General features: G+C 31.5%; 2 protein-coding genes across 3 annotated transcripts; both read left to right on the forward strand.

The window, feature by feature from the left end:
- Positions 1-81: 81 nt before the first annotated feature.
- LOC113869268 (F-box/kelch-repeat protein At1g23390) lies at positions 82-1,550 on the forward strand. The gene has a single exon (XM_027505510.1). It carries the CDS (start codon positions 303-305, stop codon positions 1,395-1,397), a length of 1,095 nt encoding a protein of 364 aa, XP_027361311.1. The 5' UTR covers positions 82-302; the 3' UTR covers positions 1,398-1,550.
- Positions 1,551-13,083: 11,533 nt separating this feature from the next.
- LOC113868645 (protein NSP-INTERACTING KINASE 3) lies at positions 13,084-19,214 on the forward strand. Of its 2 annotated transcripts, none has more exons than XM_027504426.1 (11): positions 13,084-14,062; positions 14,494-14,626; positions 14,756-14,827; positions 15,016-15,159; positions 15,289-15,360; positions 15,513-15,572; positions 15,669-15,763; positions 15,867-16,004; positions 16,782-17,123; positions 17,703-18,094; positions 18,445-18,980. In XM_027504426.1, the coding sequence occupies exons 1-11, from the start codon at positions 13,960-13,962 to the stop codon at positions 18,760-18,762; spliced, it is 1,869 nt and encodes a 622-aa protein (XP_027360227.1). In that variant the 5' UTR covers positions 13,084-13,959; the 3' UTR covers positions 18,763-18,980. The 2 variants fall into 2 exon arrangements, with proteins under 2 accessions (XP_027360227.1, XP_027360226.1); XM_027504425.1 differs by having other exon boundaries at positions 13,087-14,062; positions 15,858-16,004; positions 18,445-19,214.
- Positions 19,215-19,805: the final 591 nt, after the last annotated feature.

Raw genomic sequence — 19,805 nt, forward strand, 5'->3', positions numbered from 1 at the left:
TATCACCTAAAAATACTGGATCTCTAGTACAAACACCTGTTTTGGTGTTAAAATAACATTTCTCAAACGGATTAACACGAAATTAATTTGAGATGAGAAGTTGCAATCAACTACCAAATCACACACTGATGCTAATGAGGTGGCACTCATTCATTGGACAGTTGTGGGACCTATTTTTTCAAATCTCTTTTCCACCATCTATATAAACTCCACAAATCCTAGTTTTCCTCTCATTGTACTCACTAACAAAAAAGAACACAAAAGCCACTGAAACACGCAGGTTCTGTTCGTAAACATATCCAATGGCACCAGAAGAAGCACCCATCCACGGGGACATCTTAGAGGCCATATTATCACACGTGCCACTCATTCACTTGGTCCCCGCCTGTCACGTGTCAAAGGCCTGGAACCGTGCGGTGTTCTCCTCCATAGCCCATGTCAGACCCATCAAGCCATGGCTTATAATCCTCACTCAGAGCACCCGCGCCTCGCACGTGACAACCGCGCATGCCTACGACCCCCGCTCCCACGCGTGGTTGGAGATCAAGTACAACGCGCGTCACGCTTCTCCCGTTCGATCATCTCACTCCACGCTGCTCTACACGCTCTCCCCTGCCGGGTTCACTTTCTCCACCGACGCGCTTCACCTCGACTGGCACCACGCGCCCGCCCCTCGCGTGTGGCGCGTCGATCCCATCGTTGCGCGCGTGGGCAAGCGCGTGGTTGTTGCCGGCGGCGCGTGGGAGTTCGAGGACGACCCGATGGCGGTGGAGATGTACGACACGGAGAGCCGCGCTTGGGTGGTTTGTCAATCCATGCCGGCGCTGCTGAAAGGCTCGACGGCGTCGACGTGGTTGTCGGTAGCGGTCACCGGAAAAACGATGCACGTGACGGAGAAACACTCCGGCGTGACGTACTCATTCGACACTGTAACGGGAACATGGAAGGGACCGTTCAATCTGAGACCCGATCAGAGTGTTAGTTACTGCGTCACTGGGACCCTAGGGGAGAGGTTGATGGTGGCTGGGGTGGTGGGGGAAGCGGATAACGTGAAAGGGGTGAAGTTGTGGGTTATGAGAGGAGAATTAGGTTCGGGGATGGAGGAAGTGGATGAGATGCCGAAGGAGATGGTGCAGAAGCTGATGGGAGGTTCGGAATTAGGTTCGGTAGAGGTGACTTGGATTGGGAATTTTGTGTACGTGAGGAATACGTCGGAACCGGAGGTGGTGGTGGTGTGTGAGGTTGTGGATGGGGTTCGTTGCGATTGGAGGAGTGTGGAGAACGTCGTCGTTAACGACGGCACGAGGATGGTGGTTTGTGGCGGCGATGTGTGCATGGAGGATCTGCAGAGGGCGGTGGTGTCGGAGAAGCGGAAATTTTGCATGAAACAAGCGTGAACGGGTTCAAAGTTGAAAGTTGAAGTTTCATTACCATATTAACCCTTGGATTTTAATTAAACGCTTTCTGCTATTTTAATATAGCAGACAGATTATATCTATTTTTGTTGTAACTTTTTTGTTTAATTATTTAAAACGCAAAAATGTTAGAACAAAAAAAAGGATGAGCGTTTCAAGAAGTGAATGTGATTTTAAAATGAGTTTTAGCATGGGTATGAAATATGAATAGAGATGTAATTTGCAAAAAAAGAAGAGATATACATACGAGGCTGATGATATGGACGAAGTGAACTGGGAGAAGAATGTTGATGATATTGGTGGGGATTTGTTGGTTGCTTTGTTTGCAGCTTTGTACTTTTGTGTTGAAATTGAAAGTTCGGGAATCATTGTCCTTCTCTCGTGGAAGGAATTCGTGGATAACAAATGTGTGTATAAATTATCCTTGGCCTTTCTATCTATTCTATAAGAATCAATTATTCAGAAAACAAAATAATAACAAGTTCTCCCTAAAATTCAGCACTATGATCAAGAGCAGCGGTACACTTGGCATAACTTTGAAGGAAACCAAGTGAGATGAAATGAAATGGGGTGGAATTGATTATACTCAAGTAAAAATTTCATTAAATCGTGGAATAAAATTTAATTTAATTTTTGGATAATGAAAAAGATAATAAATTTTAATTTTTTATAACATTTTTATTTAAAAGCACATGTTTATTAGTTATTGTGCTATAATTTTAACAAATGATCGTTAAAAAATATATATATTTATAGGCAAATAAAATTATTTTTTTGTAAAAATAAAAAATAATATTATTTTTTTTAGTTTTTCGTTTTATTTAAGTAATATTGAATTATTTGTGACTCCAATTAATTTTAATAATAAATATCAAATAAATTTATTAAATTTCATTGAAAAAATAAAATAAAATATCATCGGGTATCATTCTTATCTGATCTATAGCATTTCCCCAACCCAATCAAAAAATAATATTATATTATATATTAGTGGAGCATGATGCAAAGGGTAACATCCCTGCGGGAGCCACTGAGAATTTAAGATGCGCAACAGGGTCACGACTTAACGACAGCCAAGGGTTGCCTGAGTTAAATCATAGTTTGCTTTATGTGATTTGACATCAGCACATCGTGCTCTTTCTCCAAGCTTTATTGTGTTATTTCATTATCATAATTCTTCATCTTTCTTAAAGTAATTAATTTTTTTAAAAGATAAAATTTTCTCACAATAAATCTAAATTTTTTTACATTTAATCTAAATTTTTATTTAATTTACATAAATAAATTATAATTTATTATTTTATTAATTATTAGATGTAAATTGAATGTAATTTTTTTTAAATTTATACAAATATGAAAATATTTTTTAAAATTAAATTAAGCCTTTAAAATACTTAATTAAATATATTATATGACTATTTTTAAAGTTCATAAATTTTTTAATTATTAATAATAAATATTTCTATTATATTAAATATTTAAAAATAAATTATAAAAATTCAAACATATTTACATTAAATTGAAAATATATAATATAAAAAATATTTGCAATGACATAAAATTAATATTTAAAATTTTTTTCTGTTTAAGAATTAATTATTATAAATCATATATAAAAGACGATTATTATAATTATTTGACCAAAAAAATTTACTCTTGTTTGGTATCCATCAGGAATTTAAAAATTAATTGAATCAATTTATGACTGGCTTGTTTAAGATTTAATAAAATAATTAATGTAAAACAATTGTCCAAGAATAATATTTTAAAAATTAATTTTATTTGAATATACGGGTCTATTTATTTTAAATTTTCATAACATAAAATTAAAATGATAATTTTATAATAAAAAATTGTCTTTTAAAAACAAACAGCTCCTAAATTATCAATCATCATAGGCCAAGCCCCACTTTAGCCCACCACAACGTTTGTCCGTACAGTTTATAAAACTTGATGATCAGCGCATGTATAATTGTAAATTATATATTTTAATATTTTATATAAAATTAGAAATAATCAATTCAGATCTTAAATCAAATTATATTATTTTCATACTTATATATATATATATATATATATTAAATTTCACATAATTTAAACATTTTTAAATATATTATTTAAAATTTCAAATATATACATTATATGTTAAAATAAAATAATTTAATAAATTAATTATATATTTTGTATAAAACTTTATAAAATTAATTTGTAATTAATGTTTTATTTATAAAAAATTATTAAAAAAAATTCAAATTTGACACTTACTATCCAGTATCATCACTCATGTATATATGTAAGTTGAAAAATTAGACTAAAATTTTATTTGTAAAGTAATACCCAAAATGTGCTGAGAAAATAGGCTAAGTGAGTTTATCAATCATGAAATAAAAACATTTTGATTTCAAAGTAATCTATTTTAATTATTTTATACTTAATTTTTAATATATCGATTTGTATTTTACCATGCAGCCCAACCGGGTTCACACAACCCGTGCATAACTCATGTTGTGTCGATATTGGTTATATCTCAGCGTGGAATTACTCTATGACGTCTCTTAAATAAGAACTAAAAAAATTGTGTATTTGTCTTGCATGGTTAATGTATATTCAGGTAACAAAAATCATTATAGTTTGATTAAGGTAGTTCACTAGCCAATTATTTATGGAATTAAAGACATATTAAATGACTTCAAAAAAACTGAAGCGCTAATTTCATCTGTGAAGAAAAGTTACTTTCGGACAATCAAAAGTTTAGGATGACACTGATATTTAATGTTAGGCTCTTCGCCGAAACATTAATACAACTTCGTGAACTTTGAGATTAAGTTGCTAAGAGGGCGTCTTAAACCTTAAAAGCAAAGATAATACCGTGACAAAAAATATCTTTCAATTGAAAATAATTTCTTATTATTTGTTATTTTGGAAGGTCTGAACTATTAAAAAACGTGTATTTAATATAAATAGTTTTCATTAGTAAAGTTAAAGATTAATGTGCTAAGTAGGCGACCAAAAACAAAACTAATATTTTTCTAAACTAACAAGAATAAATTATGTATAACAATTTCTGCTATCAAAAGGTAGCATTTCAACAAAAGTCTTACCAACTAAATTGAAGACCCAAATCTAATAAAGGAGTAGTTATATAGCTAACCAATAACGCTGCTCAATTTCCTTCTATGAAAACATTACATTTTATTGGTCACCGTATATAACACCAACATCTTGATGATTATATTATATTATAATTTCCAAAATTAAAAGCAATACTAACAAATATCTTACTTTAAACGTAAAAAAATAAAAAATAAAAAATACATATGGTCGTTAAAATATGCCAAATATCAAAATTTACACCTAAATTCTGAATATATTTTCAATCAACTGACAATCATAATATTTTTACATATGAAAGGAAATTCCAAAATAAGTATAGAAGAATAATTTTTTGTATGCAAAATATCATTTTTTTAAAGTTGGTTTTTAACTCAATTTGAGTAGAATTGTTTTTTATTTTTATTTTTTTACTTAACTTTCTCAAACTTATGCTAAATTTAGATAAATCTTTATACAGAAAAACAATAAACATACAAAATATTTATTTTAATTTATAAAAAAACATAAGTTGATTTTTATTTATAAAATATATGTTTTGTTTTACTATTTCATTTTTTTAAGTATATTTAAACTGAACTTTAATTGAATTTGTTCTACACTAAACAACCTTATTTGTTGTATATAAGGGTCATCTTTCATCCACTAAGGTAGATTCTTTTGAAAATATAACTTTTATATTAAGTGGTTATTATTATTTTTATTTAAATATCTTATCAATAATACTTATTATTTTTTAATCAATTTAATAATTTTAAAAAATATATTAGATAAAATTAGTGTTTTTGTCTTTCAACTCAATGATTAAATTTAATTTTCATTAAATTTAATTTTAATTCATTTTAGTCATGTAATATTTACAAATATTTTAAATAATTCATTTTTTAAATATTAACTTTATTAATATTTTTTTATCTTTTTCTATCACGCATATTATTTGTGCAATATTTATCGTCTTTTGAATAGACTTCTGTGTAATATTTATCATCTTATTTTTTAAAACTTCAATTTTACATCTTTTTCCTTTTCAAGCCAACATGCTCAACTAAAGGAATTAGTCTAAGTAAATCAACTCACATAATAGGTCTAGTTCTAACCATAATTTTAAAAAACTTTGAGGTTTTTTTTTTTTTCGCTTTGGAAAAATTTAGACCTTTTATGTAGGATTACTATCATTTAGACTATTTTGCTGAAATATATTTTTCAAAGTATCAATTATGACATAATTTACACATTTTGTAAGAATAAGGTGAATTTTGGCATTGTATAAACAATAATTTTGTGATTAAAGTTAAAGATTAGCAGCTTGAATTTTAGAAATTGGTGGATAATCACGATATACTTCCTCCTCTAACCAACAAGAAAAGGTTGTCATAATTACCGTCAAAAAGTGAAGAGAAAGTTAAAATTGATACTGTAAATAAAAAAATTATAAACAATGTATAAAAGTTCAAAGAAAAAAAATGAATAGTATATGAATAATACATCAAATAAAAAATAAAAAATATTAATAAAGTTAACACTTTAAAAAAAAAATTTAAAAAATTTATAAAAATTAGAACACTAAATGAATTAAAATAAATTTAGAAAATAAAATAAAATAAAATTTAACTTTAAAAAAATACTACTTTTATTTTTCTATTGAAATATTTTAAAAGTTTTAAAATTATTATACTTAAATAAAAGTGATAACCGAGGATAGACACGTTCAAATAACAATAAATAGTCTCTCGATTTACTTGTGAGTTTTTAGATGGTGAAAATATAGAATGAATAATGTGTTACTATTAATTACTTTTTATGCATATTATTAATTAGTTAAGTGGACAAAGTGTGCGTAGATAGATGTTTTTTTTTTTGGGCTTAACAAAAAAAAAAGTTTTTTTGGGGTCAACGGAGAAACTCTAGTTGAATTTGTCTACCAGCGTGGCCCGCAGGTTGTGTGCCGGTTGCTATAGCCTATAGGTCTTTGTCTCTTTTGATTTTCATCAACTACTTAAGTCAACAAATTTAAGAGAATTCAACCTTTTCTTCGGTTGTTTCGTGTTCACTGGGAAGAGAATTTATTTGGAAGCCATTTTCCTCCAAGTCGTCGTTACGGGTACTCGACGTTAACATATCTCATATTAATCATGAGATAAATAAAAACTTAGATGAGTCAAAGTAATAAAGTCTAAAATTATTTTATTCTCAAAATTTAAATCCTATAATTTAGCAAATTTAAACAAATCGACCTATTTTATCGACTTCAAATAAGCAAATACGATAGAATAATTCTTTTATATCTTATTCTATTTTTAACATTTGTTTGACTAATAAGATACGCTAAATTTATCTTTTCATTTTGCTTAATATAAATTCTATCCTACGAAGAGTTTTAAAAACAGAGAAAATAAAATAACATATATAAATCCCATATATTTTGAAGTGCACGAACGACAAATACACAGTGCAGACTCTGCCTGTTTCAGTCACTCATGAGTCATGAATGGTTAAGAGAGTCATATACACTGCAACTTTTAGGCCCAATAAGAAACCCAGAGGTTAAACACTACTAACACTCGTGTATGTGTTCGTTTCATTTCAAGGCCTTTTTTGAGAAGCTCAACACTTCAGAATACAAGCCACTTTCAAGGTTAGAGAGGGCTGAGTCTACTACATTCCCCAAAGTCCCACTTTAATACTGGGCTTTGTTTAACCAATAAAATGGATTCAATTTCCTAAAAGGCATTTGGGTCCCTTCATTTCTAATAAGCCCATCATCCCCTTTCCTGTTTCACGATCTGAAAATAAGGAGAATGTTAACAAATAGTGTTGGTAAAGAAAGTCAAAATAAAAGATTTTAAATGAAAAAGTGTTATTAAAATATATACTAAATTTTTAATATAATTTTATATTAACTTTAATAATTAATTTTTTTATTAATATATTTAAAATATTCATTAGCATCACTCAAAAACAAGAACTATAATTTGCAAAAGGTTTTAGATTATTTTAATTTTGGAAACTTAAGTTTGATCAAAAGTAAAATTTTAATACAGAAATTTGTTTACATAATTTGATCACAAATGTTTCTTAAAATTAACCTTTTTTTTTTCACTATTACTCAACCTATAATTTGATAGTCGATTTTCATTTTCTAAACTGTGTATCGTTTGGAGTGGACAAAATTAAAGAGATTTTAGCAACATCCTGTGGGGGGAAAACAAAGAACTTGAAAATCAACACAAAAATACAGTAGTTTGAAATTTGAACACAAGCCAAACCTATTGGTAGATGACAAAATCATGCTGCAAAACATGTGCTGCTTCTGCAGTGTATCAGCCAAGAATCATTCTATTTATATATTTGTAGTATATGATTTCAAAAGTGAGAATTGTGGAACTGCCACATTAAACTATTTACATTCCTCAAAAACTGTTACATTACATATATTTAACAAGTGGTGCGGATCTACATATTTTCAGAATTATATTTAATGTCTTCCAAAATATTTATTCTCAACATTAATCCCTCGCTGTGCTATCATTTCATTATCTCATATCTCTCTTTTCAGTTTTTATTTATTTATTTCTTTGCTTGCTTTATTTACCTTTACAAATTTCAATTTTCAGTATTGTAAATTTCAGTTTCAAAGTTAGATAAACAAAACGCTGATTAAATAACATTGTATGATTCATTTAGTCAATCTCATTCAATGTAATTAGACTTCATTATTAATATTTTGACAAAGGGGTTTTTGAGAGCACGAAATTTAGGACAATAGTCAAGCTAGTTTGTTTTTTCTGAGTAGAGTAAAACCGAAACTTAAATTAAAATGTTTATATTTACAATAATGAAAATTTAAACAGTTACCTTTCTTTTGCAATAACAGTGTCTCATTTGTTGGGACTAATTATTTACTCTTATTTCTAAGATCATTTGTGAAGAGTGATTGGTAGGCTGAGATAAAGTTGCCTAAGTAAAATTCAATCCCAACATTAAATCAGGTAATCGTAAAATATAATTGGTGTAACTCCAGTGTTAATTTGTGCTATTTGGATCAATGAGAAGTGCCAAGGCCTAATGTTGGATTCAACCTTTCGCCCAATAAACAAGTTGCATTGGAACTTGATATTCATAATTAACGTGGGCTTTTAAAAGAAAATTTGGCTACAATATGTCAAAATGGCCCAACAAGTGTGGACAAGAACAAAGTTGGTTTATCCGAAACATAAACTTATCAAAACTTTTAATGGAATTAAAAATGATGATGATGTTGAAAGTAACGAAAAATAAAACAAAAGTCTTTCGGGTAGAGAGGTTAGGAAGTAGGAACAACACCCTAAAAGAAACAAAAAATGTGTGTTGTGTGGTAGTGGAGAGTAGTTAGTGGATTGTTGTGTGGCCTTGAACAAATAAAATGAGAAGAAGGTCAAACACAAATGGGGTGGCAACGTGATCAAAGGTGTCTCAACGATTCAGCATAGAGTCATTAGTTTAGTTGGAAGAATCGAATAAAAAAGGATAAACTATTTGAAAGAAGGAATGAGATCTTTGAATTTTTGAATGATACATAATGGAATGGGAACCAATGCCAAAGTTGCTCATATCTGATTCTTTGGACCACATTGACAATTGAGCCTTCCATTCTATTCCATGACTTCACCCATGACCCCACCACTCCATACTCTAAATTTACACTTTGTTAGGATCCTAAGGAATTTCATCACTAATTACCCATTATTAACCAAAGAGATTATCCCTCTTTTAACGACCCCCTTAACTTATAATCATGTTCATCCTCTTCTTTTGTGTTTCCAGACGCAACATTCATTGTTCTAAATTTTGTAAAACACATGTTGTCACTAGCACAACATTATAAACTTAAATCCCATAACACATGTATTCATGTAATTAACACAATAACCTTAACTTCGTCTGATATTTAATTCATTGTCTAAGTTTATTCAATCATGAAAATATGTGTTTGGTTTTATGTTTAAAATTGTCAAACCATGATGTATGTAGAAGTTTTTTCTCTTATATTTTTTGTTCAAAGCATGATTTTGAAATTTCATCCTCCTTTGTGATCACTAAGTACTGTTATTTGAATAAAATATAATTAAGATTACGCTAATGAGTTATCACTCTAACTTTTTCATTTTCAAAGTTTCAACCTTCAACTTTTCACTGGAAAAGTTTTCTTTTCGCTTACTTTATGTTTGGGATGGTTTTTGGAATTGCTCAATAATGTCACAGAGCTCGACATTGGTAGGCCACGTCGGCCAGTAGAGTACGAATAATGCAACAACACTCTAATCGTTAAGGTTTTTTTTTTTTTTTTTTAAGAAAACGAACATATAAATATAGGCAAATGAATAAATAAATATTGTTAAAGCGAAGTTATATAAAACGTACGAATTCCTAAAATCAAAACTTGTTATCAAGTCCAAATGTAACGTTTTTGTTGGGTAGATGTAGAATCAGAACGGATTGGCCATATATATAAAAGAAAGAAAGAACGATAATAATTTGTTCTTTAATATTTTTTATGTGATTAGTTTGATTTTACAAAAATAATTTATAAGATATATGTGATATTTTTAAAATAAATTAATTATAAAGAATATGTAAAAAAGTATGTTTAAGAAAATATATTACTAATATTTTTCTACGTAAAAGATGAAGCATATTGTATTGAGCTCAGCTGCGAAGGAGTTTGGTGTGAGAATGGGTTAGGTTGGGTCCCATCATCAGAACCCTGTCTTGGTATGATAACTTGTGGTCAATAAAGTTGCGCACCCACAAAAAAATGTTCATCAGAGTTTTACCAAACAAATTAAAATAAAACATACTTGATTAAAGATAGGGAGCCAAATCACATAAAAAATATTACGGAGTAAATAAAAAATTAAAACTTAACAGTGTGAGGAATCAATCAATTAGCCTCTGGGCCAGAGAGAAACAGTGGGCAACAAGGGCAGGTTTATTGTCTCTCCTTTTTTTACTACCAAAGTTTAACTTTGACCCCTTATCATGAAGGGATAACCCAAAGCCTAAGGCAATGACAAAAAGCTATGTCCCCCAAGTTTGCACTCTTTATTATTTTTTTTTAATTTCCTCTTTATTATTTTCCTTGTATTTGCAAATTTTGACTCTAAACGTTTTACTTTGGAAGATGTAAGAATTCATAAACCATGGGGGTGGATGAGTGAGTTGAACTAGCTAAGGAGAATATATGGCATATTTAAGTGTCAATACATTTTACATGCATTCTGAGTATAAACAAATGTAGCCAAATACTTGGACTCTAATCCACCCTACGTATCAGAATCATACCGTTAATTTAAATATAAATGATGAAGAAAATGATACAAGTGTATTAAATATTTGCATGTAATACAATAAGTAGTAGTAATTCAGTGTATATTTAAATAGTTAAAGGGAATGATGGAAATGAAGTAAAGGAGGTGGACCCTACGTGATGATTCAATGATTGAGTTCCGACATTTGGGATTTGCCTTTTCATTGACGAGAATTCCTTTTTTCTTTTATTGTGGATTAACGAATCTCATTAAATCACCCCAAATAATTGTTGAAATAACCAAATAAATAGTCCCATTTTATCCGCACCATGTTCTTAAAATAATAATATTTGTACATACATGGGGACCAACAATTTGAACGGTCCACTCCAAGTAATCCACCTCAATCCTTAGTCACAAATTAATTATATATTTTTTTTATCTCTAATATAATAATTTTTAGTTAAAAATGAATAATTATAAATATTCAAACTAATAAAATATTAAAATTTTTAATTCTTGAATCCAATGTTAAATAGAATGAGATAAATGTGTAATTTGCACTAGGATGGTTGGATGCTACGTTCTTCATTCCAAATAGCATTAAATATTCAATCAGCCATTTTATTCTTATCAGTTCTCAAAGCCATGGCCAGTTAAGTGTTTCACAGTCTTGTCTCCATCTTACTCCAGTAGTTCAAGTATAAGTACCAATTTTGCTCTTTTATATTAATTCTCACTTCACTGTTTTTTATTTTAAAGAACTATTCATCACTTTAACATACAAAAAGATATTTATTAAAAAAAAAAAATCAACTAACCATTAAAATACGAAACTATCGTTTTAACGAAGGATGAATAGAATAAAGAAATAAAAAGAAAATACGGTGTTATAGTACGCAAGGAATATTCAGCTTTCCCAATGCGACAAAAATACCCTTGGAATTGGGTTTGTAAACTTATGGGGCAGTTCAATAATTATGATTGTGTTACATAAATTAATGAGGGAGAGGTTAGTAAAGTACTGCAATTTTCTATTTGAAAATTAATACATGTTAAATTTCCACACCTCGTGGCTGTGCTTTGCTCAACTTTACCCTTTAAAGCGACAAACAAATACCTGTCTACACCACGTGTATACAACATTAAAACGCAAAATATCGTCCATAAATTAACTTTTAAGAATTGAACTAATTCAAGTCAAAGTTAATAGACTTATTTATCATTTTTAAATATTTATTTATTCTATTCTATTTATTAAGAATTTTCTTGCCACTTAAATAAATCAATAGTCTTAATAAATTTAGAAGGATTAAAAATAAATAAAAGAAACAATAAATTCATTAAAGAAAAGGGGAGATACGAGCAAAAGGGCAAGGCATGAGGCGAGTGTCGCGGCAAGCGTACTGTAGAGATTCCAATTCCACACTATCCAACAAAAGAATAACCACACTTCATACAGTTCCTGAGCCTCCACCCCCGGCGTATTTTAGCTCTCTTCATTTTCTTTTCTTTTTTTATTCTTTTGATTACAGCAATCTGCTTTATTCATGCAGATGTTACTGTTAACATTACATTACCTTTTTTTTGTCGTATTTCCTAAAACAGAGAAGATAAATGAAACATAGATGTGCAAAAATTACTGTACCCAATTGTTTCATCCTCTTGATGTGATATGTATGTGCCATGTAGATGTACTCTCTGATTTTGCCATCTGAAGCTTGGTCATGCATGGATAAATGCTCAACCATCTGAAGCTGTTTATAGATTTATTATTTATCCACATATGTATTTAAACATGTCGTTTGAGTAGCATTGAGTAAACTAATTTAAATATACACACTCCTTATTGCCAAGACTTGTGACCAAACTTGAAAATGCAATAAGTGATGTAAAAATTTCTAATTTGTTTGTGTACAAACCTTAAGGAAAATCAACCAATTAAACAAACCAGAATATTTTAAATTGGAATATTTTTAGAAATTATTCTCTTATTTATTATGTTGTATTGTTTTTTACTTTAAGTTTTTATTATTTAAAAGATAAATTAATATACGAAAAACAAACATATACTATCAAACTAAAATTAATAAAATGGATGATTGCATTGCTCCTAATTTTACTAAACAAAGAGAGGCGCAGTTTAGCATGGTGGGCCATGAGTTCATGGGTGCAGACTGCAGAATGTGATTTGTTTCATACATCAATTGGTATTTGTTTTTCCCAAATTCTGAAAAAGTTATATTTTCAAGCCAAAAGCAAACAAAGGATGAGACAATCCAACCACGTGACCTGTCCAAAAACACTTACCAGCCTGCAACCATTTTTTATTTTTTATTCCCATTATTCTCTCTCATCAATCCCACACATCCCTTTACTCCAATCTCCAATTTTTCCAAAACCCAAAAATTCTTTTTTTTTTTTTTATATTATTATTCGAGATTTTTTTTTAACTTTTAATTTTGAAAGTAATTTTGGTCACTGGTTAATGGTTATGCTTCTTGTGCATCAACATTTGCGTCCACTTTGGCATTTTGTTTTGTCCTGTGTTTGGTTCTTTCTTTGGTTGTGAACGTGTTTCATGCTCAGCTCCTTTTTATTCTCTGCAACTGCAAAAGAAAGAAGAAGATAATGGTAGTAGTGGAATCACCGGGAGCTATCAGAGATGGTGGGTTAGAAACCAACGACAATCTCATATGGAATTTGTGGGGACTTTCCAAACCTTATAGAAACCAAACCCACCATTCACAGATCTCAAGGATCTCAGAATTTCAGCCTTGAACTTGTGTTTTTCCTCAATCAAGTTTTGCTCTTTCTGGCGTTTCCACGTTTGAGTTGGTTGGATTCAAATTCTCCATTTTCAAGTTGGTGAAAAATAAAAAAGAAAGGAAAAAGCAATTTTGGCATCTGGGTTCTGTTGGTTTGATGTTCATTGAATTGGGTCTTAAGTAAAGTTGCTGTTTTGGTGAGAGTGGGCTTGCTTTGTGGGAATCTGATTCCAAAAAGTGGCTTTTTCTGTTTGGATAAGGTGATACAGACTCAACCTTGTTTGTGAGAATGAGGAGTCCAGTTGTTAATTATGGTGGCTTTGAGCACTGGTCACTGGTTTTGTAAGGGAGACACAGTTACTGAACTGATAATATAGAATGGAACTTTGTAGTTTTGTTTTCTGGCTATTGGGTTTGCTTCTTCCGATGATGATGGAGATTTCTTCTGCTGCTCTTTCTCCTTCTGGCATAAACTATGAAGGTTAACTTTTCTTGGGTTCTTTTTTCTTTGCATTTTATTCTTTGGGATGTTCGGCAAAACTTTTGAAGAGAAAGGTTGTAAATTGGGTAATTTAAGGCACAAAGATTGAGCATATTGGCCAATTTAATTATGCTGGAAACTAGTAGGTACGGTGGCTGGAAGCTTAAGGTTGATGGAAGATGCTATTTCGTGTCTTTTTTCCTTTTTGTTTTCCTTGAGAATTTAAATACTACCTAATAACCTATGATAAAATAGCAGCAGAGACCTAAGGGTATTTTACCTAAAGGGTTGGGGTCTGGGGCTGGTCTTCACTTGCCAATTTTACTTTAATTTTTGTTGGGTTCATCGATTTTCTTTTTATTTCTGTGCTGGAAATATAGAAGATTTTTCAGATGAAAGTTCTTACCCACTTCTGTTTGTTCCTTGAACAGTTGTAGCTCTGATGGCCATAAAGACTGATTTGATTGATCCTCACAATGTCCTGGAGAATTGGGATATTAATTCTGTTGATCCATGTAGCTGGAGGATGATTACATGTTCCCCAGATGGCTACGTTTCTGCATTGTAAGTTGCTTAGATTTTAAGTGTTCTTAAAAGTGGTGAACAAGTTTCGAAGGGTCTTGATTAGAAAATGAACCAAATAACTTTTGCTAGTTTGATTTTTACTTAAAAGTTTTTTTTTTTCCTTATCAGGGGATTGCCCAGTCAGAACTTGTCTGGTACACTGTCTCCTGGGATTGGAAACCTTACTAACTTACAATCTGTGTAAGTATATGTTATTCCTTATTAAGATTCTTCATATCTGGGTTTTTCTTTGGATGTAGGTTGGTTTGACATTAGTGCCTCTTGATTCTTATTAATCAAGTCTACACTCTTTAGACATCCCAAAAAGTTATTAGCAGAATAAGTGAAGGCAATTACATTGCTGCTTAATTAATTCTAAACATGTACAGGTTGCTTCAGAATAATGCCATGTCTGGTCAGATTCCTGCTGCAATAGGAAACCTGGAAAAGCTTCAGACACTTGATCTTTCCAATAATGCATTTAGTGGTGAGATACCCAGTTCTTTGGGGGCCCTCAAGAACCTTAATTATTTGTAAGTTACAAAAGCATTTATATCATACACATGTTAATTGTTGCAGATTGTGAATTTGATACTTTCGTAAGTGATGGCTTATGAAAATGTGCTTCTAAGTCCATTTCAATTGTCTTATGTGCATGCTAGGCGGTTGAATAATAACAGCCTTACAGGATCCTGTCCTCAGTCTCTTAGCAACATTGAAGGTCTAACCCTCGTGTAGGTCTTTATTCCTTGTTAGGCCATTCTTTCATTTTCTTTCTTTCCCTATCTTAGTTTTTTATACCTACAAGGCCCTAGGGCTGATTAAAAGCATTGTTTTCTCTCTAAAAAAGGGTGTATTAATAATTATGAAATGAAAATATATGTAGGGACCTCTCCTACAACAATCTGAGTGGTTCCTTGCCAAGAATATCAACAAGAACATTAAAGTAAGTCCATTTCAGCTTTCTTCATCTTTAGTTCTATATTCAACTTTACAAGCACAACCAAGTGTAGTTTATCTCTTGCTCTAATGCCTACTTCAGGATTGTGGGTAACCCATTGATTTGTGGTCCAAAAGCAAACAACTGTTCTACTGTTTTACCAGAGCCACTTTCCTTCCCACCCGATGCACTAAGAGGTGTGAATGACATCTATCTTTCATGTCTACTTTCAATTTTCTTATTTCTAATAATTGTATGATATGATTAGATGTGATGATTTTGGTTTTCTAGCCCAATCAGACTCTGGTAAAAAAAGTCATCACGTGGCACTTGCTTTTGGTGCAAGTTTTGGTGCTGCTTTTGTCATTGTGATAATAGTTGGGTTTCTTGTTTGGTGGCGGTATAGACACAACCAACAGATATTCTTTGATGTCAATGGTTAGTCCTTGCTAAAGCCTCCTTTGCTTTCCTTTTATACTTCTATTTCCTTGTATATCTAACACACTGTTAGTGTACTTTGTGGCAAAATTTGTGAAGAATCTGATGATCATCACTGCACTTTTAGGAGCACACAATCATCTAGGAATTCATTTCAAAGGAATTCACATCTTCAAATGCTTGCTTTGTTTCAAGATTATTGCACAGTCATAGTTGATTGACCTGTTCCAAATTAATCTAATACTAGTATATGTTGCTTCCAATGGATTCTTGTCTGTTTCTGACCCTTGCAACTTCGTCTTATGGTGGATTTTTTGAACACGAGCCATTTAAACTGTCACAATTCTGTTTTTGCTTGAAAAAAAATTTGAATTCTAGTTGTGAAATTTAATATGGAGTAAAACATAATCAATATTATAGAAGGTGGAATTTGAGAGTTAAGGTTGCTGCTTGTGGTATATGTAATTCATAACATTTGGATGATCTTTAAACGGATGACAAGCAGTTCACATTGGTATATCATGCATTTTATAGTTGAACACAGCATATGGTTATGAAATCACTCACTACTTGCTTTGTTAACATATGTTGTGTTCCCAACTTCCCATGTCATGCATTCTAGAGTTCTCATTTCATTATCTCTTTCTTTGATATTTAATTTGCACTTGACAAAGGAATAGTGTGTGCACGTGTGTTCACTCACTTTCATATTACTTTTATTATTATTTGGATTCTCTTTATTCTTTGCATTTTCAGTAAAAGTTTGTTACTTCACAGAGCATTATGACCCAGAGGTGCGCCTTGGTCATTTAAAAAGATTTTCATTCAAAGAGCTCCGAGCTGCAACAGACCATTTCAACTCAAAGAACATTCTTGGAAGAGGTGGCTTTGGAATAGTTTACAAAGCATGCTTGAATGATGGGGCTGTTGTGGCTGTTAAAAGGTTAAAGGACTATAATGCAGCTGGTGGGGAGATCCAATTTCAGACAGAAGTTGAGACAATAAGCTTGGCTGTCCACCGGAATCTTCTGAGGCTTTCAGGGTTTTGCAGTACTCAGAATGAAAGACTTCTTGTTTATCCATATATGCCAAATGGCAGTGTAGCCTCTAGATTAAAAGGTTAGCTCACTAAACTTTCACTATAAGAGGTGGGTTGAATCTAATGTTGGCCACCTTGATTGCTAATTAGGGGTGTACATGGCTAGGTTTATCATTGCCCCAATCCGACCTGAAATTTTGATAGAGTCATTTCTCTGGAGCCGATTCAAACCCAATCTAGACTTGATAATTTATGAAGCAAAATGGATTGGTTGACAAAATATATCAATCTTAACATTATGTATAGTTAAATCATAGAATTAACGGAGTATAAAAACCAAAATTAAGGTATCAATTACAGTATCAAACTTTGCTACTAATGTGTTTATACCAATTGCCTCTTTTCAACTTCATAAATCCATATATTTAAATTTGATCTTTGCTTAGCATGGAAAATTTGCACAAATTACCTTTCTCATGCTAACAGATTTAAAGAATTGCTATCACAGGCTTCCTTGACAGACACATTGTGTCCTCTCTCTCTTTTGGGTTTGCTAAGGAACCATTTTCTTAAGCTGATTATGATTTATTAATTATACTTCAATTCCTCAAGATCATTTTAAACTGTACCTTATTTGGCTTTGGTTTTTTATATACCAGACCATATTCATGGTCGGCCAGCTTTAGATTGGACAAGGCGGAAGAGAATAGCTTTAGGTACAGCAAGAGGGTTGGTTTATTTGCACGAGCAATGTGACCCTAAAATTATTCACCGTGATGTCAAAGCGGCCAACATATTGCTTGATGAAGATTTTGAAGCTGTTGTTGGTGATTTTGGTTTAGCTAAGCTTCTTGATCATAGAGATTCACATGTGACCACTGCTGTGCGTGGCACTGTTGGTCACATTGCTCCAGAGTATTTATCCACTGGCCAATCATCAGAAAAGACTGATGTGTTTGGGTTTGGAATCTTGCTGCTTGAACTGATCACAGGTCATAAGGCTCTAGATTTTGGTCGAGCAACAAACCAGAAAGGTGTTATGCTTGATTGGGTACTTTCTACAGACTTTCACTCTTCTCAACATCTTTTCTCTCGTTTAGTTACTATATAAAACTTCTACAAGTTCTAGAAGTATGTTTATTTCCATAACTTACAATGAATGATAAATTGGCACTGTGAACAATTTTCCTCTTATAGGACTAATAGGAGATACCTTGTCTCCCTAGAAATTATGGTGGACTTGAGAGTAGTTTCACTTCTTAACAGGAGCTGGTTTTAAAAAAATTAGCCCCTTAAGCTGCAATTTACTTTTTCTTGGTATAAGTAATTGGTTCTAAAAAATAAATTTTCTTTCTCTTCAATGACCATTCTTTTGTTTAATGTGAATCAAACAACTTTCAGGTTAAGAAGCTCCACCAGGATGGAAGATTAAGTCAAATGGTCGATAAAGATCTGAAGGGCAACTTTGACCTGGTTGAATTAGAAGAAATGGTTCAGGTTGCTCTCTTGTGTACACAATTCAATCCTTCACACCGCCCCAAGATGTCAGAAGTGTTAAAGATGTTGGAAGGGGATGGCTTAGCTGAGAGATGGGAGGCCTCACAGAGGATTGAAACGCCACGGTATCGGTCTTGTGAGAATCCCCCTCAAAGATATTCAGATTTGATAGAGGAATCTTCACTCATTATAGAAGCCATGGAGCTTTCTGGCCCTAGGTGACAAGCATCTTGGTTTTCCACTATAGCTCCCTGTTTGAAAGGTGTAGTTTAATTGTTAAAAATGACATTGTCTTTAGTGTCAATAGCTATGTAATGCTTGTATTCATCTGTAAAAAGAAAAAGGGAAAGTCATGTATAAGTATCTTCTTTGTTGGAATGTTGATTTAGTTGCTTCAGAAAAATTTTGAATCAATGTTAGAAAATTGTATGTAGTTGCACTTAACCTGTTCTTGCTGTTTGTCTTGGTGGCTAATTGATTATTTTTCTTTAGCTTATCTTCACCCTAAAGTCTAATAAATTAGATTGTAGTGGATATCTCTTGGATCAACAATCAGTGTGCTGGTCCTTGCTGGTGAATGGTGATCTTTCGTTGGTAGATAATTTGTAAGTACCTTATGATTTGTGGCATACTTATGCTTTTAAATGAGCAACTTAAATAGAAAGGAAAAAAAAGGCAAGTGAGGTGTGATAAACAAAAATTATAATACATCGTTTAGCATTGTGTGAAATATACAGGTGGAAAATTTAAATTCTGTATGCTAAACTTAAAAAAAAATAAAAAATTAAGGATGAAAATTTGGAATGAGACATTTTTCAATTTTAATTAATGAAAATTATCGAAGAGTTGATTAGAAAAAATATATATTATAATTTATTGCTAAATTATAATTTTTTAATATTTTAAAATATAAATTCATATAAAATTAGTATTTTTTATCCGTTAAATTTAATCTATATTTCAATTTAGTTCATCAACTTATTTTTATGTTCCTCAAATTTGTTTTCTTTCTTCCGTAATGTCATTTCTCCCATCACTAATTTCCCATTCTTTTTAGATTTATCATTTGAATGCTCTTTTGGTCAATTTCATTTAGCCATTGTATTTAAATCATCATAGAACACAAGAACCTCAGTAGTCACAGCTTTGTGGAACGACCAAACTCTGCACCATAATTTTCTTCCCTTTTTCTAAACCAATTTCATGTATTGATTCCTTAAACAATAGCCTAAAAAATTAATCAATAAGAGTCCTAATAATTTTAG

Source organism: Abrus precatorius, unplaced genomic scaffold, assembly GCF_003935025.1.
Source record: "Abrus precatorius isolate BTA unplaced genomic scaffold, Abrus_2018 Scaffold6, whole genome shotgun sequence".
Taxonomy (NCBI): Eukaryota; Viridiplantae; Streptophyta; class Magnoliopsida; order Fabales; family Fabaceae; genus Abrus; species Abrus precatorius.

Coding starts and splice junctions, on each gene's coding strand:
- LOC113869268 (XM_027505510.1), top strand. CDS start 303: ATGGCACCAGAAGAAGCACCCATCCACGGGGACATCTTAGAGGCCATA.
- LOC113868645 (XM_027504425.1), top strand. CDS start 13,960: ATGGAACTTTGTAGTTTTGTTTTCTGGCTATTGGGTTTGCTTCTTCCG. Junction 14,063..14,493: donor TTCTGGCATAAACTATGAAG/GTTAACTTTTCT, acceptor TTCCTTGAACAG/TTGTAGCTCTGATGGCCATA. Junction 16,005..16,781: donor GATATTCTTTGATGTCAATG/GTTAGTCCTTGC, acceptor GTTACTTCACAG/AGCATTATGACCCAGAGGTG.